The sequence below is a fragment of the Corella eumyota genome, chromosome 6 (genome assembly GCF_963082875.1).
Source record: "Corella eumyota chromosome 6, kaCorEumy4.1, whole genome shotgun sequence".
Taxonomy (NCBI): Eukaryota; Metazoa; Chordata; class Ascidiacea; order Phlebobranchia; family Corellidae; genus Corella; species Corella eumyota.
The window spans coordinates 3988481-4011249 of NC_137495.1; the positions used below are offsets into that span (position 1 = coordinate 3988481).

Genomic DNA, 22769 nt, shown 5'->3' on the forward strand with positions numbered 1-22769 from the left:
ACTTTAAACAGTTAAATACCTGGACTGCAAATACTGCATAACCATTGTTATTTGCTGCTGCAGCACATTTAAGAATAGCATCAGTTCTTGATTGATAAGGACCATTTAAAAGTGGAGATTCGCCTTCCAAAGTAGGTATTGCTCTATTACGTGTGTCTTTATAACAACCCATTGGACTGTACATGACTAAAAATTAGATTTAATTAGCAAAGCATAAATATTTTAAATTTTTCTTCAATATATATAAATTAAAATTACGTTTCCATTCTGTAGTTGCTGGAATTCCAGCTGATGTATTAAATGGGACTTCAATATCTCCAGTTATTACTTCACCAACATAAGCAGATGGACCTTCAAAGTATTAAATATCAAAATATGTTGTTTTATTCATCACAAAACAAAAGCACTTTTATAGTAAAAATGTTTTATTTACTTTAATTGTTTTTCACCAAAAACCTATCAGATAAATATTAATAATTATGTTATAACAATTTGACTAACCTACGTTTAACAAAAAAAATTTTACCTGTTGCCAATGATGAAGAATTCAATATTTGATAAACTTCATTACCCCAAGGACCTCCCTTTCCATTTGGCAAGCAAGCATCAGATGGTCCATATTTCTTATATGTTAATTGTGCATCTGCAGATGAGCGACAGTTTCCTCCATTCTAATTTTAATAAACTTGAGTTAATATATACAAAAAGCAATAAGTAACAAACACTTTTCTTAAACAGACCTGAAGAGCAAATACTGTAAAGTTGCTTAAGTATGCAGCTTTAAGACATTTCTTGAAAGCTCGTTTTCTGGTTGCATAATTTCCATTTAATATGGAAGGATATGTTAAACTAGGTATTGCTCTATCCAACTTATCTTCCCAACATCCCAGTTTTCCATATTGAACTAAACACAAACAAAACTATTAAATGCTGCATATTTTAAACACAAAATTTGAAGTAGTTTCATTATTTGTTTATGTAAAATGAACATTACCTAAAATTGGATCGGAAGCATCTGTGCCATTAGTTCCACCACGAATAATTCTACTTCCACCTATAATTAAATCATTAAAATGTTTAAAATATAACCAAAGCCACATAAATAAATATTAATTTATTATTATATGTTACCTATATTTGTGGCATTTTGAATCTGATAAACTGCATTGCCCCATGGACCTCCTTTTCCATCAGGTTTACAGGAAGTAGATTTACCATATTTGTCAAAGGTTGACGCAGCATTTCTGGAACTTGCACACCAGCCACCATTCTATGTTTAAGGTTTGTAAATATATATACCTTTTTTAAACGGAAACATTTCATTATGACTTTAAACAGTTAAATACCTGGACTGCAAATACTGCATAACCATTGTTATTTGCTGCTGCAGCACATTTAAGAATAGCATCAGTTCTTGATTGATAAGGACCATTTAAAAGTGGAGATTCGCCTTCCAAAGTAGGTATTGCTCTATTACGTGTGTCTTTATAACAACCCATTGGACTGTACATGACTAAAAATTAGATTTAATTAGCAAAGCATAAATATTTTAAATTTTTCTTCAATATATATAAATTAAAATTACGTTTCCATTCTGTAGTTGCTGGAATTCCAGCTGATGTATTAAATGGGACTTCAATATCTCCAGTTATTACTTCACCAACATAAGCAGATGGACCTACAAAGTATTAAATATCAAAATATGTAGTTTTATTCATCACAAAACAAAAGCACTTTTATAGTAAAAATGTTTTATTTACTTTAATTGTTTTTCACCAAAAACCTATCAGATAAATATTAATAATTATGTTATAACAATTTGACTAACCTACGTTTAACAAAAGAAATTTTACCTGTTGCCAATGATGAAGAATTCAATATTTGATAAACTTCATTACCCCAAGGACCTCCCTTTCCATTTGGCAAGCAAGCATCAGATGGTCCATATTTCTTATATGTTAATTGTGCATCTGCAGATGAGCGACAGTTTCCTCCATTCTAATTTTAATAAACTTGAGTTAATATATACAAAAAGCAATAAGTAACAAACACTTTTCTTAAACAGACCTGAAGAGCAAATACTGTAAAGTTGCTTAAGTATGCAGCTTTAAGACATTTCTTGAAAGCTCGTTTTCTGGTTGCATAATTTCCATTTAATATGGAAGGATATGTTAAACTAGGTATTGCTCTATCCAACTTATCTTCCCAACATCCCAGTTTTCCATATTGAACTAAACACAAACAAAACTATTAAATGCTACATATTTTAAACACAAGATTTTAAAGTAGTTTCATTATTTGTTTATGTAAAATGAACATTACCTAAAATTGGATCGGAAGCATCTGTGCCATTAGTTCCACCACGAATAATTCTACTTCCACCTATAATTAAATCATTAAAATGTTTAAAATATAACCAAAGCCACATAAATAAATATTAATTTATTATTATATGTTACCTATATTTGTGGCATTTTGAATCTGATAAACTGCATTGCCCCATGGACCTCCTTTTCCATCAGGTTTACAGGAAGTAGATTTACCATATTTGTCAAAGGTTGACGCAGCATTTCTGGAACTTGCACACCAGCCACCATTCTATGTTTAAGGTTTGTAAATATATATACCTTTTTTAAACAAAAACATTTCATTATGACTTTAAACAGTTAAATACCTGGACTGCAAATACTGCATAACCATTGTTATTTGCTGCTGCAGCACATTTAAGAATAGCATCAGTTCTTGATTGATAAGGACCATTTAAAAGTGGAGATTCGCCTTCCAAAGTAGGTATTGCTCTATTACGTGTGTCTTTATAACAACCCATTGGACTGTACATGACTAAAAATTAGATTTAATTAGCAAAGCATAAATATTTTAAATTTTTCTTCAATATATATAAATTAAAATTACGTTTCCATTCTGTAGTTGCTGGAATTCCAGCTGATGTATTAAATGGGACTTCAATATCTCCAGTTATTACTTCACCAACATAAGCAGATGGACCTTCAAAGTATTAAATATCAAAATATGTTGTTTTATTCATCACAAAACAAAAGCACTTTTATTGTAAAAATGTTTTATTTACTTTAATTGTTTTTTACCAAAAACCTATCAGATAAATATTAATAATTATGTTATAACAATTTGACTAACCTACGTTTAACAAAAGAAATTTTACCTGTTGCCAATGATGAAGAATTCAATATTTGATAAACTTCATTACCCCAAGGACCTCCCTTTCCATTTGGCAAGCAAGCATCAGATGGTCCATATTTCTTATATGTTAATTGTGCATCTGCAGATGAGCGACAGTTTCCTCCATTCTAATTTTAATAAACTTGAGTTAATATATACAAAAAGCAATAAGTAACAAACACTTTTCTTAAACAGACCTGAAGAGCAAATACTGTAAAGTTGCTTAAGTATGCAGCTTTAAGACATTTCTTGAAAGCTCGTTTTCTGGTTGCATAATTTCCATTTAATATGGAAGGATATGTTAAACTAGGTATTGCTCTATCCAACTTATCTTCCCAACATCCCAGTTTTCCATATTGAACTAAACACAAACAAAACTATTAAATGCTACATATTTTAAACACAAGATTTTAAAGTAGTTTCATTATTTGTTTATGTAAAATGAACATTACCTAAAATTGGATCGAAAGCATCTGTGCCATTAGTTCCACCACGAATAATTCTACTTCCACCTATAATTAAATCATTAAAATGTTTAAAATATAACCAAAGCCACATAAATAAATATTAATTTATTATTATATGTTACCTATATTTGTGGCATTTTGAATCTGATAAACTGCATTGCCCCATGGACCTCCTTTTCCATCAGGTTTACAGGAAGTAGATTTACCATATTTGTCAAAGGTTGACGCAGCATTTCTGGAACTTGCACACCAGCCACCATTCTATGTTTAAGGTTTGTAAATATATATACCTTTTTTAAACGGAAACATTTCATTATGACTTTAAACAGTTAAATACCTGGACTGCAAATACTGCATAACCATTGTTATTTGCTGCTGCAGCACATTTAAGAATAGCATCAGTTCTTGATTGATAAGGACCATTTAAAAGTGGAGATTCGCCTTCCAAAGTAGGTATTGCTCTATTACGTGTGTCTTTATAACAACCCATTGGACTGTACATGACTAAAAATTAGATTTAATTAGCAAAGCATAAATATTTTAAATATTTCTTCAATATGTATAAATTAAAATTACGTTTCCATTTTGTAGTTGCTGGAATTCCAGCTGATGTATTAAATGGGACTTCAATATCTCCAGTTATTACTTCACCAACATAAGCAGATGGACCTACAAAGTATTAAATATCAAAATATGTAGTTTTATTCATCACAAAACAAAAGCACTTTTATAGTAAAAATGTTTTATTTACTTTAATTGTTTTTCACCAAAAACCTATCAGATAAATATTAATAATTATGTTATAACAATTTGACTAACCTACGTTTAACAAAAGAAATTTTACCTGTTGCCAATGATGAAGAATTCAATATTTGATAAACTTCATTACCCCAAGGACCTCCCTTTCCATTTGGCAAGCAAGCATCAGATGGTCCATATTTCTTATATGTTAATTGTGCATCTGCAGATGAGCGACAGTTTCCTCCATTCTAATTTTAATAAACTTGAGTTAATATATACAAAAAGCAATAAGTAACAAACACTTTTCTTAAACAGACCTGAAGAGCAAATACTGTAAAGTTGCTTAAGTATGCAGCTTTAAGACATTTCTTGAAAGCTCGTTTTCTGGTTGCATAATTTCCATTTAATATGGAAGGATATGTTAAACTAGGTATTGCTCTATCCAACTTATCTTCCCAACATCCCAGTTTTCCATATTGAACTAAACACAAACAAAACTATTAAATGCTACATATTTTAAACACAAGATTTTAAAGTAGTTTCATTATTTGTTTATGTAAAATGAACATTACCTAAAATTGGATCGGAAGCATCTGTGCCATTAGTTCCACCACGAATAATTCTACTTCCACCTATAATTAAATCATTAAAATGTTTAAAATATAACCAAAACCACATAAATAAATATTAATTTATTATTATATGTTACCTATATTTGTGGCATTTTGAATCTGATAAACTGCATTGCCCCATGGACCTCCTTTTCCATCAGGTTTACAGGAAGTAGATTTACCATATTTGTCAAAGGTTGACGCAGCATTTCTGGAACTTGCACACCAGCCACCATTCTATGTTTAAGGTTTGTAAATATATATACCTTTTTTAAACGAAAACATTTCATTATGACTTTAAACAGTTAAATACCTGGACTGCAAATACTGCATAACCATTGTTATTTGCTGCTGCAGCACATTTAAGAATAGCATCAGTTCTTGATTGATAAGGACCATTTAAAAGTGGAGATTCGCCTTCCAAAGTAGGTATTGCTCTATTACGTGTGTCTTTATAACAACCCATTGGACTGTACATGACTAAAAATTAGATTTAATTAGCAAAGCATAAATATTTTAAATTTTTCTTCAATATATATAAATTAAAATTACGTTTCCATTCTGTAGTTGCTGGAATTCCAGCTGATGTATTAAATGGGACTTCAATATCTCCAGTTATTACTTCACCAACATAAGCAGATAGACCTTCAAAGTATTAAATATCAAAATATGTTGTTTTATTCATCACAAAACAAAAGCACTTTTATTGTAAAAATGTTTTATTTACTTTAATTGTTTTTTACCAAAAACCTATCAGATAAATATTAATAATTATGTTATAACAATTTGACTAACCTACGTTTAACAAAAGAAATTTTACCTGTTGCCAATGATGAAGAATTCAATATTTGATAAACTTCATTACCCCAAGGACCTCCCTTTCCATTTGGCAAGCAAGCATCAGATGGTCCATATTTCTTATATGTTAATTGTGCATCTGCAGATGAGCGACAGTTTCCTCCATTCTAATTTTAATAAACTTGAGTTAATATATACAAAAAGCAATAAGTAACAAACACTTTTCTTAAACAGACCTGAAGAGCAAATACTGTAAAGTTGCTTAAGTATGCAGCTTTAAGACATTTCTTGAAAGCTCGTTTTCTGGTTGCATAATTTCCATTTAATATGGAAGGATATGTTAAACTAGGTATTGCTCTATCCAACTTATCTTCCCAACATCCCAGTTTTCCATATTGAACTAAACACAAACAAAACTATTAAATGCTACATATTTTAAACACAAGATTTTAAAGTAGTTTCATTATTTGTTTATGTAAAATGAACATTACCTAAAATTGGATCGGAAGCATCTGTGCCATTAGTTCCACCACGAATAATTCTACTTCCACCTATAATTAAATCATTAAAATGTTTAAAATATAACCAAAGCCACATAAATAAATATTAATTTATTATTATATGTTACCTATATTTGTGGCATTTTGAATCTGATAAACTGCATTGCCCCATGGACCTCCTTTTCCATCAGGTTTACAGGAAGTAGATTTACCATATTTGTCAAAGGTTGACGCAGCATTTCTGGAACTTGCACACCAGCCACCATTCTATGTTTAAGGTTTGTAAATATATATACCTTTTTTAAACAGAAACATTTCATTATGACTTTAAACAGTTAAATACCTGGACTGCAAATACTGCATAACCATTGTTATTTGCTGCTGCAGCACATTTAAGAATAGCATCAGTTCTTGATTGATAAGGACCATTTAAAAGTGGAGATTCGCCTTCCAAAGTAGGTATTGCTCTATTACGTGTGTCTTTATAACAACCCATTGGACTGTACATGACTAAAAATTAGATTTAATTAGCAAAGCATAAATATTTTAAATTTTTCTTCAATATATATAAATTAAAATTACGTTTCCATTCTGTAGTTGCTGGAATTCCAGCTGATGTATTAAATGGGACTTCAATATCTCCAGTTATTACTTCACCAACATAAGCAGATGGACCTTCAAAGTATTAAATATCAAAATATGTTGTTTTATTCATCACAAAACAAAAGCACTTTTATTGTAAAAATGTTTTATTTACTTTAATTGTTTTTTACCAAAAACCTATCAGATAAATATTAATAATTATGTTATAACAATTTGACTAACCTACGTTTAACAAAAGAAATTTTACCTGTTGCCAATGATGAAGAATTCAATATTTGATAAACTTCATTACCCCAAGGACCTCCCTTTCCATTTGGCAAGCAAGCATCAGATGGTCCATATTTCTTATATGTTAATTGTGCATCTGCAGATGAGCGACAGTTTCCTCCATTCTAATTATAATAAACTTGAGTTAATATATACAAAAAGCAATAAGTAACAAACACTTTTCTTAAACAGACCTGAAGAGCAAATACTGTAAAGTTGCTTAAGTATGCAGCTTTAAGACATTTCTTGAAAGCTCGTTTTCTGGTTGCATAATTTCCATTTATTATAGAAGGATATGTTAAACTAGGTATTGCTCTATCCAACTTATCTTCCCAACATCCCAGTTTTCCATATTGAACTAAACACAAACAAAACTATTAAATGCTACATATTTTAAACACAAAATTTTAAAGTAGTTTCATTATTTGTTTATGTAAAATGAACATTACCTAAAATTGGATCGGAAGCATTTGTGCCATTAGTTCCACCACGAATAATTCTACTTCCACCTATAATTAAATCATTAAAATGTTTAAAATATAACCAAAGCCACATAAATAAATATTAATTTATTATTATATGTTACCTATATTTGTGGCATTTTGAATCTGATAAACTGCATTGCCCCATGGACCTCCTTTTCCATCAGGTTTACAGGAAGTAGATTTACCATATTTGTCAAAGGTTGACGCAGCATTTCTGGAACTTGCACACCAGCCACCATTCTATGTTTAAGGTTTGTAAATATATATACCTTTTTTAAACGGAAACATTTCATTATGACTTTAAACAGTTAAATACCTGGACTGCAAATACCGTATAACCATTGTTATTTGCTGCTGCAGCACATTTAAGAATAGCATCAGTTCTTGATTGATAAGGACCATTTAAAAGTGGAGATTCGCTTTCCAAAGTAGGTACTGCTCTATTACTTGTGTCTTTATAACAACCCATTGGACTGTACATGACTAAAAATTTGATTTAATTAGCAAAGCATAAATATTTTAAATTTTTCTTCAATATATATAAATAAAAATTACATTTCCATTCTGTGCTTCCTTGATGCCAAGAAGAAAAATTAAATGGAACTTCAATATCTCCAGTAAGCGTAATGCCAACATCTGGTTTAATAGATAATTTTTAATTTATAAAAAGTAAAATTAATATAACTAAGGTTTTAAATAAACGAGTTGCTTAACTATAACATGACAAAATTAAAAATTGATGCATTTTGTAATATATGTTAAGTTCACCAGTTCTAACACTTTTTAATTCTAAAAATTAAACTTTATTTAAGAAAAATATTAATCTAACCCATTTTTGGTTCGGCAAGAATTTCATATACTCTGTTTGCCCAAGGACCTCCTTTTCCATTATTCCTACAAGCAATTGAAGGACCCCATTTGTTGTAAGTATCCAGTGCTGTTGCAGAACTAGCACACCAACCACCATTCTAAAAATACCAATATAATTTATAATAAAATATTAATCTAACTTTTTAAAAAACTAAAAGAAGACTTCTAAAAACTTATATATTAATAAAACAATAAAACCAGTTGTTTACTTGTAAAGCAAATACAGTATAACCACGAGAGTAAGTAAGTGCAGCACACTTAAGAATAGCCTGTTTTCTCGTTGTGTATGCACCGTTCAACAAATAACTTGATCCTTCCATTGTAGGTATAGCACGATTTCCAGTATCTCTCCAGCAGCCAATGTTATCATATGTGACTATACAAAATCATTAGTATGAGAATATTAAAACAAGATCAAATTAAAGTCAATCTGATTAAAAAAAACCTTGAATAGTTTTTGGTTTTGCATCTGCAGCATCAGTGATAAAGTTTGTTCCATTAACAGTTACATTTATTTCTTTAGTCATTATGCTATCTGGACGACCTATAAAATAGCATTTCACAGTGATTACATCAAATTAATAACTGAAAAAAAAAATTTACACTAAAAATAATAATACATTTTAAAGTACTTACTGAACTAACTTCTTACCTGTTCCACTAATAATTTGATAAACTCTGTTAGCTAGAGCACCTCCTTTTCCATTTTCTAAACAAGCAGTGGAACCTCCATATTTCTTATAAGTAGAAAGTCCGTCAATAGAACCAGCACACCAACCTCCAGCCTTGAAAAAAAAATTCAATTTAAAACAAGTACACATTTTATAGGAATTATAGTTATAAATTGCTTATATATATATTTTAGATGTGATTTAGTTTTTACTTAACAATAAAGCTATTACTTGAACAGAAAAAGCAGGAAATTTTCTCAAATATGCAACTGCTGCACATTTAATTATTGCATCAGTTCTTGATGTGTAACCTCCAGTTAACAAATATGTTTCTGATTCCAATGTTGGAATTGCCCTTGGAGTTGTTTTGTCTTTCCAACAACCCAGATTAGTGTACTTTACTAAAAAAAAATAAAATATAAAAAAATGCAATATTAAAACATGATAAATAAATAAAACAAAAATTCTACTCACCTGATATAAGAGTACTGTTCACTTGACCAGTGTTTGTTATCAAATCTCGTTTATTAAAGGTTACATTGATATCACCAGTTATTGATGGAAAATCAAAATCTGAATAATAAAATATTTAAATGGTGACAATAATCAAATATTTCTTTAAAAAGTAAAAAATTTAAACTCATTAAACCTTTTTGTGACCCAGTAACAATTCTATATACTCTGTTAGCCCAGGGACCTCCTTTTCCATTATTCTTGCAAGCAATTGATCCTCCCCATTTGTTGTAAGTATCCAGTGCTGTTGCAGAACTGGCACACCAACCACCAGCCTAAAATATAACAATATAATTTATATTTAAATATCCATCTAACTTTAAAAAAAAAAACTTTTAAAAACTTATATATTAATGTAACAACATTAACAATAATTTACCTGTATTGCAAATACAGTATAACCACGAGAGTAAGCAAGTGCAGCACATTTTATAATAGCTTGGGTTCGTGTTGTGTATACACCATTCAATAAGTAACTAGATCCTTCCATTGTAGGAATAGCTCTGTTGCCAGTATCTCTCCAACAACCCATGTTCTCATAAGTAACTAAAGGAAAAAATAATTCAAGGCTTACGCAGTCTAATAAAATTATTAACAAAATATTGCTAGAAAAATCATTATATAATTATAACAAAATGATCTGTAAAAATATTAAAATCAGGTTTGCTTGAATACCTTGAACAGTTTGAGGTTTAGCATCTCCAAAATTAGTTATATAATTTGAACCATTTGCTGTAACATTTATATCTTTGGTAATTTCACTATCAGGACGTCCTTAAAAAAAACAAGGGATTTATTTGTTGGTAATGTTTAATTATAAATTTTTAAATCATGAAGCCAAAATAAGTAAAAATTTACCAGTTCCACTTAGAATTTGATAAACTTGATTTGCTAGAGCACCTCCTTTTCCATTTTCTAAACAAGCAGTTGAACCTCCATATTTCTTGTAAGTTGAAAGTCCATCAATAGAACCAGCACACCAACCTCCAGCCTTAAAAAACAAAGTACTTTTAATATGTTCTAACACTTTAATAACATTGGTAATAAAATACTACAATGAATAAAAATATATTACTTGAACAGCAAAACTGGTAAAGTTCCTTAAGTAAGCAATAGCTGCGCATTTTATGATTGCATCTTTTCTTGTTGTGTAACCTCCAGTTAACAAATATGTTTCTGATTCCAATGTTGGAATTGCCCTTGGAGTTGTTTTGTCTTTCCAACAACCCAAATTAGAGTATGTAACTGTAGAAAAATAACACAAAATTTAATATCTAATCAATTAACCATTTAATGAAAAATTAAAAACAGGAATTACCTGAAATTGTCTCATCTCTTATACCACTTCCAGTGTTAATAACAAAATTCCTTGCATTAAAGGAGACTTCAATATCACGAGTTGTTGGTAAATTTTCAAGGTCTTAAAAAGAAATCAGTTTTAATATTATACCATGCAATATTAGAGATAAAACAATCAAACCTGTTTTTGTTCCACTAACAATTTTGTAAACTCTATTTGCCCAAGGACCTCCTTTTCCATTCTTTTTACATGCAGCTGAAATTCCATATTTGTTAAAAGTTTCAAGTGCTATTGCAGAACTGGCACACCAACCACCATTCTGATTAATTTAAAAATTTTGTATGTAATATAATAAAAAGCTTTCAAAGAATTTAATATTTGTTGACAAAATAACTGTTAAAACAAATTACATTTACCTGTAATGCAAATACAGTATAACCACGAGAGTAAGCAAGTGCAGCACATTTTGTTATGGCCTGTGTTCGTGTTGTGTATGCACCATTCAATAAGTAACTCGATCCTTCCATTGTAGGAATAGCTCTGTTGCCAGTATCTCTCCAGCAACCCATGTTCTCATAAGTAACTTAATCAAATATAAAAAACATCAAAATGAATATTAAAACTAATTTAAAAAAGTTAAAATTAGACATGGAAAATATAATAGACAATATAACTTACCTTGAATAGTTTGAGGTGTAGTGTCCCCTAAATTGGTTACATAATCAGTTCCATTCACCGTTACATTTATAGCTTTGGTAATTTTACTATCTGGGCGACCTGAATTAATTTAAAAAAAAGAATTTTTTAAAATATTTTTTCAGATAAAAGAAGAATATAAATTTAGGCACATGTAATATAATTTCAACAAATTAAAATATTTTAAATGTGGCCGAAAAGTTGCTCTTTTAAAAAAATCGAAATATTTGTTGTTGATTTCATATTTCTTACCAGTTCCACTTAGAATTTGGTAAACTCTGTTAGCTAGAGCACCTCCTTTGCCATTTTCTAAACAAGCAGTAGAACCTCCATATTTCTTATAGGTTGAAAGTCCATCAATAGAACCAGCACACCAACCTCCAGCCTATAAGCAAAATATTAAAACTAAATGGAAATACGTAACAAGACTTGTGTCAATTATAATACAAATATAATATAATATAATTACTTGAACTGCAAATGCTGTGTAATTTTTTAAATAAGCTACTGCTGCACATTTAATAATTGCATCAGTTCTTGTTGTGTAACCTCCAGTTAATAAATAATTTGCTGATTCCAATGTTGCGATTGCCCTTGGAGTAGTTTGGTCTTTCCAACAACCCAAATTAGTGTATGTTACTGTAGAAATATAGTTGAAAATTTAAACAAACTGACAAAATGTTTACTTTAGCAAATTTTAATTTGTTATAAACCCCTAACTACCTGAAATTGGCTCATCTCTTAGATCACTTCCAGTGTTCATAACAAAATTAATAGCATTAAATGAGACGTTTATATTACCAGTTGTTGGTAAATTATTAAGATCTAGAAATAAGAAATATAGGTTGTAAAATATACACTATAGATAAAAAATAAATACTTTGGTTAAGATTTTGCGAAAAGACATAGCCAACAGATTAGCAAACTATATTTTAAAAATATAACAAATGTTCGAAAGTATTATTTTAAATAACCTGTTTTTAAACCACTAATAATTTTGTAAACTCTATTTGCCCAAGGACCTCCTTTTCCATTCTTTTTACATGCAGCTGAAATTCCATATTTGTTAAAAGTTTCAAGTGCAGTTGCAGAACTGGCACACCAACCACCATTCTGATTAAATTAAAAATGTTGTATGTAATATATTTAATAACCTTCATAAAATTCAAAATTTTTGAGAAAATAATTGTTAAAACAAATTACATTTACCTGTAATGCAAATACAGTATAACCACGAGAGTAAGCAAGTGCAGCACATTTTGTTATGGCCTGTGTTCGTGTTGTGTATGCACCATTCAATAAGTAACTCGATCCTTCCATTGTAGGAATAGCTCTGTTGCCAGTATCTCTCCAGCAACCCATGTTCTCATAAGTAACTTAATCAAATATAAAAAACATTAAAATGAATACGAAAACTAATTTAAAAAAGTTAAAATTAGACATGGAAAATATAATAGCCAATATAACTTACCTTGAATAGTTTGAGGTGTAGTGTCCCCTAAATTGGTTACATAATCAGTTCCATTCACCGTTACATTTATATCTTTGGTAATTTCACTATCTGGGCGACCTAAATTAATTTAAAAAAAAAGAATTTTTAAAAATATTTTTTCAGAAAAAAGAAGATTATAAATTTAGGCACATGTAATATAATTTCAACAAATTAAAATATTTTAAATGTGGCCGAAAAGTTACTCTTTTAAAAAAATCGAATTATTTGTTGTTTATTTTATATTTCTTACCAGTTCCACTTAGAATTTGGTAAACTCTGTTAGCTAGAGCACCTCCTTTTCCATTTTCTAAACAAGCAGTGGAACCTCCATATTTCTTATAAGTTGAAAGTCCATCAATAGAACCAGCACACCAACCTCCAGCCTATAAGCAAAACAATAAAACTAAATAAAAATGAGTTACAAGACTTGTGTCAATTATAATACAACTTAAATATAATATAAATACTTGAACTGCAAATGCTGTGTAGTTTCTTAAAAATGCAACTGCTGCACATTTAATAATTGCATCAGTTCTTGTTGTGTAACCTCCAGTTAATAAATAATTTGCTGATTCCAATGTTGCAATTGCCCTTGGAGTAGTTTGGTCTTTCCAACAACCCAAATTAGTGTATGTAACTTTAAAATAATAGTTTAAATTTTAAACATTTAATAAAAGTTTTAGCTTAGCATATTTTAATTTGTCATCTACTCCTAACTACCTGAAATTGGTTCATCTCTAATACCACTTCCAGTGTTCATAACAAAATTAATAGCATTAAAGGAGACGTTTATATTACCAGTTGTTGGTACATTCTCAAGATCTTAGAAACAATAAAAACAAGTTAGAAAAAATTTACAATTAAATTAAACTTGAACTTTCTTCAATATTTTACAAAAAATACAGAGCCAACCACACTGTAATTTTATAAAAAAATTCAACTATAAATAAAAAGAATAAATTGATAAAACTACAAAAATATAAAAGTATCATTAATAATAACCTGTTTTGGTTCCACTGATAATTCTGTATACTCTGTTAGCCCAAGGACCTCCTTTTCCATTATTTTTGCAAGCAATTGAAGGACCCCATTTATTGTATGTGTTCAGTGCTGTTGCAGAACTAGCACACCAACCACCAGCCTAAAAAATAGAAAAAACAATATTAATAAAAAAGTCTATTTGAAAAAATATATATTACTACTAAAACAGCAATTTTACTTGTATTGCAAATACAGTATATCCACGAGAATAAGCCAAAGCTGCACACTTTCGAATAGCCTGTTTACGAGTGGTGTATCCAACTTGTAATAAGTAACTAGATCCTTCCATTGTAGGAATAGCTCTGTTGCCAGTATCTCTCCAGCAACCCATGTTATCAAATGTAACTACACAAAATGTTTTGTAATAACAGGAAATTTAAGGCTAAAATAATTTTTTTTAAATGCTATACTTTGAATAGTTTGAGGTGTAGTGTATCCAAAATTTGTCAGATAATCAGTCGCATTAACTGTTACATTTATATCTTTAGTAATTTCACTATCTGGGCGACCTAAAAAAAAGTAAAATTTTGTTTAACTTTAAAAATGTTTTGCAAAAGAATTAAGCGTGTTTTAAAGTTCTCAGAAGTTGAATATGATGCAAAAATATTTTACCAGTTCCACTTAGAATTTGATAAACTTGATTAGCTAGAGGACCTCCTTTTCCATTTGCAGCACAAGCACTCGAACCTCCGTATTTTTTATAAGTTGAAAGTGCATTGAAAGAACCAGCACACCAACCTCCAGCCTAAAAAGCATTATTTTTAAATTAATTAATTCTATTAGTAGTATTGGATAAAAAATTAAACATTTAATAAAATAACAGTACCTGCACAGCAAAAGTAGTAAAATTTCGTAAGTAAGCAACAGCTGCACACTTAATAATTGCATTAGTTCTTGTTGTGTAACCTCCAGTTAACAAATATGTTTCTGATTCCAATGTTGGAATTGCCCTTGGAGTTGTTTTGTCTTTCCAACAACCCAGATTAGTGTACTTCACTAAAAATTTACATTTGGTGATAAATTAATTATTTAATTTAAGTTTTAATTAGTTTTTTACCTGATATAGATGAGCTGTTTACTTGGCCAGTATTTGTTACTAAAAGTTTACTGTTAAACGAAACGTCAATGTCACCAGCTAATACTACAGCATCATATTGTTCATCTAAATAACAATTTATAAGAATTTTGTAAAATATTAAAATATACATTTGTAATTCAGAAAGTTTTTTGATGCGCATTACATACCTGTTAATGATCCACTAATAATTCTGTAAACTCTGTTAGCGTAAGGACCTCCTTTTCCATTATTCTTGCAAGCAATTGAACCTCCCCATTTGTTGTAAGTATCCAGTGCTGTTACAGAACTGGCACACCAACCACCAGCCTAAAATATATCAATATAATTTATAATAAAATATCCATCTAATTTAAAAAAAAACTTTTAAAAACTAATATATTAATTTAACAATATTAACAATAATTTACCTGTATTGCAAATACAGTATAACCACGAGAGTAAGCAAGTGCAGCACATTTTATAATAGCCTGTTTTCGTGTTGTGTATACACCATTCAATAAGTAACTAGATCCTTCCATTGTAGGAATAGCTCTGTTAGCAGTATCTCTCCAGCAACCCATGTTTGTATATGTTACTAAAATACAACATTTTTTAATAGCATTTCCAAGATTTGAAAAACCAAACAGGAACACAGATCAACTAGTTTAAAAACTAAATCTTACCTTTCATTGTTTGGGATGTAGTAAATCCTGCATCAGTAATATGTTTTGTTCCATTCACTGTAACATCTATACCTTTAGTTGTCTTATATTCTGATCGACCTAAAAATAATAATAACTCTAATTAAAGTTCCCAATATGCTTTAAGCGCACCTAACAATATTCAATCCAATTAAATTTCCAACCTTCTCCAGTAATAATTTGATAAACTTTATTAGCTAGAGGACCCCCTTTTCCATTTCCAACGCAAGCACTGGAAGGTCCATATTTCTTATAAGTTGAAAGTGCGTTAAAAGAACCAGCACACCAACCTCCAGCCTAAAAAAAAAATAAACCATTTAAGAAAAATTAAAACAATGTTTTCCTTATAAGAAGAAAAAAAAATAAAAACAATTAACAAATTTAAAGAAGTTTTACTTGAACTGCAAAAGCAGGGAATTTTCTTAAATATGCAACTGCTGCACATTTAGTAATCGCATCAGTTCTTGTTGTGTAACCTCCAGTTAACAAATATGTTTCTGATTCCAATGTTGGAATTGCCCTTGGAATTTGGTCTTTCCAACAACCAATATCAGAGTAAGTTACTGTAAGAAATTTTACATTTACAAATAAATTTAAATTACGAGCATACAGCTATAAAATTGAAATACGCTAAACAAAATGATTTTTACCTGTTATTGGTCTACTATTGGTGTCACCAGTGTTTGTTACAAAATCACTGTCAAATGTAACACTAATACTGCTGGTTATAGGTAAAATTTCAAGATCTAATAAAAAAACAACATGTCATTATTCTTTTTTACATTATTGTATTCTTATTGTGAAAAGTTTGACTACATGTCTTAGGCACAAATGAGTTTTATTCAAAGACGGAAAAAAAGTGAAGGATCAAACCCAAGAATTCATGTTTTAACAGTATAAACTTATTACAATTTTTAAATAAATATCAGTTAAAAATTTTCACCTGATCTGTAACCACTGTGAATTTCATACACCCTGTTTGCCCAGGGACCTCCTTTGCCAGTTTTTGTGCAAGCTGTTGAAGGACCATATTTAGAATAAGTGTCTTGTGCTGTTGCAGAGCTGGCACACCAACCACCATTCTGAAAATAAAAATCTTTTAAAAGGCTATTCACCAAAAATTAAAAGTTAATTTTTAAAAACAAAATAATATAAAAAAAACACTAGTAATAAAATAGAAGGTACTTGAATAGCAAACACAGAATATCCAAGGGAATAAGCCAGAACAGCACATTTTAATACAGCTTTTTTGCGATTGCTGTAACCTCCATTTAAAATAGAGTTTTTGCCCTCCAAAGTTGAAATAGCTCTAGTAGAAGTATCTCTCCAACATCCAAGATTAGAATACACAACTTAAAAACGTGAATAAAACAAAATTTAAATATCTAAAATCATGCAAAAAGGTATTTTTGACAAAAGACCTAATACTACTATTTGAAGCTACGATTATTAATTAATAAGCATTGTTTTTAAAAGTCTTTGTTTAATTAAAATTGTTTTATTTAATGTATTGGTACCATGAATAGTGATAGGTCTGGCATCACCATCACTTGTAATATAATTTGTTCCATTCACAGTTACATTTAGTTGCCTGGATATAAAACTTTTTGGGCGACCTGCAAAAAATAAATTAAACATAAATTGAATGTTTACATCAAAACTCACACGATGTTAAAATAAATGCAAAATTACCTGTTCCACTTAGAATTTGATAAACTCTGTTAGCTAGAGCCCCTCCTTTTCCGTTTTCTAAACAAGCAGTGGAACCTCCATATTTCTTATAAGTAGAAAGTCCATCTGCAGAACCAGCACACCAACCTCCAGCCTAAGAACCATCATGTGTTTTACATTTAAATAAGTATAGTAAATGTGCTACAACCCAAATAAAATATAATTACTTGAACTGCAAATGTTGTGTAATTTTTCAAATAAGCAACTGCTGCACATTTCATAACTGCATCAGTTCTTGTTGTGTAACCTCCAGTTAATAAATAATTTGCTGATTCCAATGTTGGAATTGCCCTTGGAGTTGTTTTGTCTTTCCAACAACCCAAATTAGTGTAAGTTACTATAAAAAAACAATTTGAAATTTAATAAATTGATAAAAGATCGAGCCTGGCATAAATTATTTAACACAAAACCCCTAACTACCTGAAATTGGTTCATTTCTAATATCACTTCCAGTGTTCATAACAAAATCATTGGCATTAAAGGAGACGTTTATATTACCAGTTGTTGGTAAATTTGCAAAATCTTAAAAATAAAAAAAATTGATTATAAAATAATCACTATCAAATAATAAATAAAATATAAACTATTTGTAAATGCAAGGCACTAAATTAAAATAAAGTACTGTTAAACTATAATTTTCTTAATACAAAAGAAAGGAAAATGTAATGTGCAACTATTAACAAAAAGGGTAATCTAAAAACATAACAAAGGTTTGAAAGAATTATCAACAACAACAACCTGATTTTGATCCACTTATAATTTTGTAAACTCTATTTGCCCAAGGACCTCCTTTTCCATTATTTTTACATGCAGCTGAAATTCCATATTTGTTAAAAGTTTCAAGTGCTGTTGCAGAACTGGCACACCAACCACCATTCTGATTAAATTAAAAATGTTGTATGTAATATATTTAATAACCTTTAAAAAATTTAATATTTGTTGACAAAATAATTGTAAAAACAAATTACATTTACCTGTAATGCAAAAACAGTATAACCACGAGAGTAAGCAAGTGCAGCACATTTTGTTATGGCCTGTGTTCGTGTTGTGTATGCACCATTCAATAAGTAACTCGATCCTTCCATTGTAGGAATAGCTCTGTTGCCAGTATCTCTCCAGCAACCAATGTTCTCATAAGTAACTAAATCAATTATAAAAACCGATAAGAAAATTTTAAAATTATTAAAATAAGACATGGAAAATACAATAGCCAATGTGACATACCTTGAATAGTTTGAGGTGTAGTGTATCCAAAATTTGTCAGATAATCAGTTCCATTTACTGTTACATTTATATCTTTAGTAATTTCACTATCTGGGCGACCTAAAGCAATTTAAATTAAATATTTAAGTATTTTTTTAAAAAGTTATTCAGAAAAAAAAATTAAATTAAGGCACATGTAAAATAATTTTAACTAATTAAAATATTTCAAATGTGACTGAATAGTTACTTTTTTTAAAAAATCGAATTATTTGTTGTTAATTATATATTTCTTACCAGTTCCACTTAAAATTTGATAAACTCTGTTAGCTAGAGCACCTCCTTTTCCATTTTCTAAACAAGCAGTCGAACCTCCATATTTCTTATAAGTAGAAAGTCCGTCAATAGAACCAGCACACCAACCTCCAGCCTATAAGCAAAATATTAAAACTAAATGGAAATACGTAACAAGACTTGTGTCAATTATAATACAAATATAATATAATATAATTACTTGAACTGCAAATGCTGTGTAATTTTTTAAATAAGCAACTGCTGCACATTTAATAATTGCATCAGTTCTTGTTGTGTAACCTCCAGTTAATAAATAATTTGCTGATTCCAATGTTGCGATTGCCCTTGGAGTAGTTTGGTCTTTCCAACAACCCAAATTAGTGTATGTTACTGTAGAAATATAGTTGAAAATTTAAACAAACTGACAAAATGTTTACTTTAGCAAATTTTAATTTGTCATCTACTCCTAACTACCTGAAATTGGCTCATCTCTAAGATCACTTCCAGTGTTGATAACAAAATTAATAGCATTAAAAGAGACGTTTATATTACCAGTTGTTGGTAAATTATTAAGATCTAGAAATAAGAAATATAGGTTGTAAAATATACACTATAGATAAAAAATAAATACTTTGGTTAAGATTTTGCGAAAAGACATAGCCAACAGATTAGCAAACTATATTTTAAAAATATAACAAATGTTTGAAAGTTTTATTTTAAATCACCTGTTTTTAAACCACTACTAATTTTGTAAACTCTATTTGCCCAAGGACCTCCTTTTCCATTCTTTTTACATGCAGCTGAAATTCCATATTTGTTAAAAGTTTCAAGTGCAGTTGCAGAACTGGCACACCAACCACCATTCTGATTAAATTAAAAATGTTGTATGTATTATATTAAAAAACCTTCAAAAAATTTAATATTTGTTGACAGAATAATTGTAAAAACAAATTACATTTACCTGTAATGCAAATACAGTATAACCACGAGAGTAAGCAAGTGCAGCACATTTTGTTATGGCCTGTGTTCGTGTTGTGTATGCACCATTCAATAAGTAACTCGATCCTTCCATTGTAGGAATAGCTCTGTTGCCAGTATCTCTCCAGCAACCCATGTTCTCATAAGTAACTTAATCAAATATAAAAAACATTAAAATGAATCTGAAAACTAATTTAAAAAAGTTAAAGTTAGACATGGAAAATATAATAGCCAATAAAACTTACCTTGAATAGTTTGAGGTGTAGTGTCCCCTAAATTGGTTACATAATCAGTTCCATTTACCGTTACATTTATATCTTTGGTAATTTTACTATCTGGGCGACCTAAATTAATTTAAAAAAAAAGAATTTTTTTAAATATTTTTTCAGATAAAAGAAGAATATAAATTTAGGCACATGTAATATAATTTCAACAAATTAAAATATTTTAAATGTGGCCAAAAAGTTACTCTTTTAAAAAACTCGTATTATTTGTTGTTAATTTCATATTTCTTACCAGTTCCACTTAGAATTTGGTAAACTCTGTTAGCTAGAGCACCTCCTTTTCCATTTTCTAAACAAGCAGTGGAACCTCCATATTTCTTATAAGTAGAAAGTCCGTCAATAGAACCAGCACACCAACCTCCAGCCTATAAGCAAAACAATAAAACTAAATAAAAATAAGTTACAAGACTTGTGTCAATTATAATACAACTTTAATATAGAATATATTTACTTGAACTGCAAATACTGTGTAATTTCTCAAATAAGCAACTGCTGCACATTTAATAACTGCATCAGTTCTTGTTGTGTAACCTCCAGTTAATAAATAATTTGCTGATTCCAATGTTGCGATTGCCCTTGGGGTAGTTTGGTCTTTCCAACAACCCAAATTAGTGTATGTTACTGTAGAAAATTAGTTTAAAATTTAAACACATAATAAAATTTTACCCTAGCAAATTTTAATTTGTCATCTACTCCTAACTACCTGAAATTGGTTCATCTCTTAGATCACTTCCAGTGTTCATAACAAAATTAATAGCATTAAAGGAGACGTTTATATTACCAGTTGTTGGTAAATTATTAAGATCTAGAAATAAGAAATATAGGTTGTGAAATATACACTATAAATAAAAACATTGTTTAAGATTTTAGCAAAAAACATAGTCAACAGATTAGCAAGCGATATTTTTTTATAATTTTTTAAAAAAGTTAATTTTTATAATTTTTTTGAAAAAGTTAATTTTTATTTTTGTTTATATATTGTTTTAAAAATTATAGAATGCAATTATAACGAATGTACAAAGGTATTATTATCAATAACCTGCTTTTGATCCACTTATAATTTTGTAAACTCTATTTGCCCAAGGACCTCCTTTTCCATTCTTTTTACATGCAGCTGAAATTCCATATTTGTTAAAAGTTTCAAGTGCTGTTGCAGAACTGGCACACCAACCACCATCCTTATAAAATTAACAAAAATAGTTATATGTAACATAATAAATAGCTTTCAGAATGTTGTATTTGTTGTTTACAAAAACTATATAATTTAATCGTATTAACCTGTAATGCAAATACAGTATAACCACGAGAGTAAGCTAAAGCTGCACATTTTCTAATGGCCTGTTTCCTTGTTGCAAATGCACCATTTAACAAATAACTAGATCCTTCCATTGTAGGAATAGCTCTGTTGCCAGAATCTCTCCAGCAACCCATGTTATCAAATGTAACTAAAACACAAAAAAACAAATAAATTAAACATTAAAATTGAAACAAATTTAAAAAAGTTTAGAATAGATATAAAGAATTGTTTAAAACAGCAAATTTAATATACCTTGAATAGTTTGAGGTGTAGTGTATCCAAAATTTGTCAGATAATCAGTTCCATTTACTGTTACATTTATATCTTTAGTTATTTCACTATCTGGGCGACCTAAAAAAAGTATAATAACAAATTCTTTAAATAACTCTTTTAATTTTTATCAAGAAAAAAAAATTAAAATTTTGCACATGTAAAATAAAGTAAAAAAATCTAAAATGATTTAGGCACAAGCTATGAACCGCTTTTTAAAAAGTTAGAATTCGTTTTTATAAATTATATATTGTTTTACCAGTTCCACTTAGAATTTGATAAACTTGATTTGCCAGAGGACCTCCTTTTCCATTTTCTAAACAAGCAGTCGAACCTTTATATTTCTTATAAGTTGAAAGTCCATCAATAGAACCAGCACACCAACCTCCAGCCTATAAGCAAAACAATAAAACTAAATAAAAATGAGTTACAGGACTTGTGTCAATTATAATACAACTTAAATATAATATAAATACTTGAACTGCAAATGCTGTGTAGTTTCTTAAGTATGCAACTGCTGCACATTTGATAATTGCATCAGTTCTTGTTGTGTAACCTCCAGTTAATAAATAATTTGCTGATTCCAATGTTGCGATTGCCCTTGGAGTTGTTTTGTCTTTCCAACAACCCAAATTAGTGTATGTAACTTTAAAAAAATAGTTTAAATTTTAAACTTTTAATAAAAGTTTAAGCTTAGCATATTT

At 29.4% G+C, this 22769-nt stretch overlaps 1 protein-coding gene across 1 annotated transcript in view; it reads right to left on the reverse strand.

The window, feature by feature from the left end:
* Positions 1 to 22769, reverse strand: part of LOC145755675 (uncharacterized) — a 64433-nt gene that overhangs the window by 26803 nt on the left and 14861 nt on the right. Inside the window, exons 55-142 of the mRNA XM_082571927.1 lie at positions 22542 to 22711; positions 22325 to 22457; positions 22048 to 22146; positions 21777 to 21943; positions 21538 to 21676; positions 21202 to 21303; positions 20950 to 21119; positions 20731 to 20863; positions 20460 to 20558; positions 20198 to 20364; positions 19962 to 20100; positions 19711 to 19812; positions 19457 to 19626; positions 19240 to 19372; positions 18967 to 19065; positions 18717 to 18883; positions 18481 to 18619; positions 18163 to 18264; positions 17910 to 18079; positions 17704 to 17836; positions 17529 to 17627; positions 17197 to 17363; positions 16955 to 17093; positions 16662 to 16757; positions 16408 to 16574; positions 16149 to 16308; positions 15994 to 16092; positions 15739 to 15905; positions 15499 to 15637; positions 15311 to 15415; positions 15080 to 15249; positions 14866 to 14998; positions 14432 to 14598; positions 14215 to 14353; positions 13933 to 14034; positions 13680 to 13849; positions 13463 to 13595; positions 13192 to 13290; positions 12930 to 13096; positions 12695 to 12833; positions 12444 to 12545; positions 12190 to 12359; positions 11973 to 12105; positions 11703 to 11801; positions 11441 to 11607; positions 11205 to 11343; positions 11043 to 11144; positions 10800 to 10969; positions 10583 to 10715; positions 10400 to 10498; positions 10104 to 10270; positions 9861 to 9999; positions 8750 to 8916; positions 8500 to 8638; positions 8226 to 8306; positions 7987 to 8153; positions 7820 to 7910; positions 7166 to 7219; positions 6898 to 6990; positions 6659 to 6825; positions 6444 to 6582; positions 6307 to 6366; positions 6052 to 6215; positions 5838 to 5982; positions 5570 to 5662; positions 5331 to 5497; positions 5116 to 5254; positions 4979 to 5038; positions 4724 to 4887; positions 4510 to 4654; positions 4242 to 4334; positions 4003 to 4169; positions 3836 to 3926; positions 3182 to 3235; positions 2914 to 3006; positions 2675 to 2841; positions 2460 to 2598; positions 2323 to 2382; positions 2068 to 2231; positions 1854 to 1998; positions 1586 to 1678; positions 1347 to 1513; positions 1132 to 1270; positions 995 to 1054; positions 741 to 904; positions 527 to 671; positions 259 to 351; positions 20 to 186 (exon numbers count right to left, since the gene is read on the reverse strand). Of these exons, the coding sequence (XP_082428053.1) occupies positions 20 to 186; positions 259 to 351; positions 527 to 671; positions 741 to 904; positions 995 to 1054; positions 1132 to 1270; positions 1347 to 1513; positions 1586 to 1678; positions 1854 to 1998; positions 2068 to 2231; positions 2323 to 2382; positions 2460 to 2598; positions 2675 to 2841; positions 2914 to 3006; positions 3182 to 3235; positions 3836 to 3926; positions 4003 to 4169; positions 4242 to 4334; positions 4510 to 4654; positions 4724 to 4887; positions 4979 to 5038; positions 5116 to 5254; positions 5331 to 5497; positions 5570 to 5662; positions 5838 to 5982; positions 6052 to 6215; positions 6307 to 6366; positions 6444 to 6582; positions 6659 to 6825; positions 6898 to 6990; positions 7166 to 7219; positions 7820 to 7910; positions 7987 to 8153; positions 8226 to 8306; positions 8500 to 8638; positions 8750 to 8916; positions 9861 to 9999; positions 10104 to 10270; positions 10400 to 10498; positions 10583 to 10715; positions 10800 to 10969; positions 11043 to 11144; positions 11205 to 11343; positions 11441 to 11607; positions 11703 to 11801; positions 11973 to 12105; positions 12190 to 12359; positions 12444 to 12545; positions 12695 to 12833; positions 12930 to 13096; positions 13192 to 13290; positions 13463 to 13595; positions 13680 to 13849; positions 13933 to 14034; positions 14215 to 14353; positions 14432 to 14598; positions 14866 to 14998; positions 15080 to 15249; positions 15311 to 15415; positions 15499 to 15637; positions 15739 to 15905; positions 15994 to 16092; positions 16149 to 16308; positions 16408 to 16574; positions 16662 to 16757; positions 16955 to 17093; positions 17197 to 17363; positions 17529 to 17627; positions 17704 to 17836; positions 17910 to 18079; positions 18163 to 18264; positions 18481 to 18619; positions 18717 to 18883; positions 18967 to 19065; positions 19240 to 19372; positions 19457 to 19626; positions 19711 to 19812; positions 19962 to 20100; positions 20198 to 20364; positions 20460 to 20558; positions 20731 to 20863; positions 20950 to 21119; positions 21202 to 21303; positions 21538 to 21676; positions 21777 to 21943; positions 22048 to 22146; positions 22325 to 22457; positions 22542 to 22711 (11546 nt within the window). The remainder of the gene's footprint in view (positions 1 to 19; positions 187 to 258; positions 352 to 526; positions 672 to 740; positions 905 to 994; positions 1055 to 1131; positions 1271 to 1346; positions 1514 to 1585; positions 1679 to 1853; positions 1999 to 2067; positions 2232 to 2322; positions 2383 to 2459; positions 2599 to 2674; positions 2842 to 2913; positions 3007 to 3181; positions 3236 to 3835; positions 3927 to 4002; positions 4170 to 4241; positions 4335 to 4509; positions 4655 to 4723; positions 4888 to 4978; positions 5039 to 5115; positions 5255 to 5330; positions 5498 to 5569; positions 5663 to 5837; positions 5983 to 6051; positions 6216 to 6306; positions 6367 to 6443; positions 6583 to 6658; positions 6826 to 6897; positions 6991 to 7165; positions 7220 to 7819; positions 7911 to 7986; positions 8154 to 8225; positions 8307 to 8499; positions 8639 to 8749; positions 8917 to 9860; positions 10000 to 10103; positions 10271 to 10399; positions 10499 to 10582; positions 10716 to 10799; positions 10970 to 11042; positions 11145 to 11204; positions 11344 to 11440; positions 11608 to 11702; positions 11802 to 11972; positions 12106 to 12189; positions 12360 to 12443; positions 12546 to 12694; positions 12834 to 12929; positions 13097 to 13191; positions 13291 to 13462; positions 13596 to 13679; positions 13850 to 13932; positions 14035 to 14214; positions 14354 to 14431; positions 14599 to 14865; positions 14999 to 15079; positions 15250 to 15310; positions 15416 to 15498; positions 15638 to 15738; positions 15906 to 15993; positions 16093 to 16148; positions 16309 to 16407; positions 16575 to 16661; positions 16758 to 16954; positions 17094 to 17196; positions 17364 to 17528; positions 17628 to 17703; positions 17837 to 17909; positions 18080 to 18162; positions 18265 to 18480; positions 18620 to 18716; positions 18884 to 18966; positions 19066 to 19239; positions 19373 to 19456; positions 19627 to 19710; positions 19813 to 19961; positions 20101 to 20197; positions 20365 to 20459; positions 20559 to 20730; positions 20864 to 20949; positions 21120 to 21201; positions 21304 to 21537; positions 21677 to 21776; positions 21944 to 22047; positions 22147 to 22324; positions 22458 to 22541; positions 22712 to 22769) is intronic.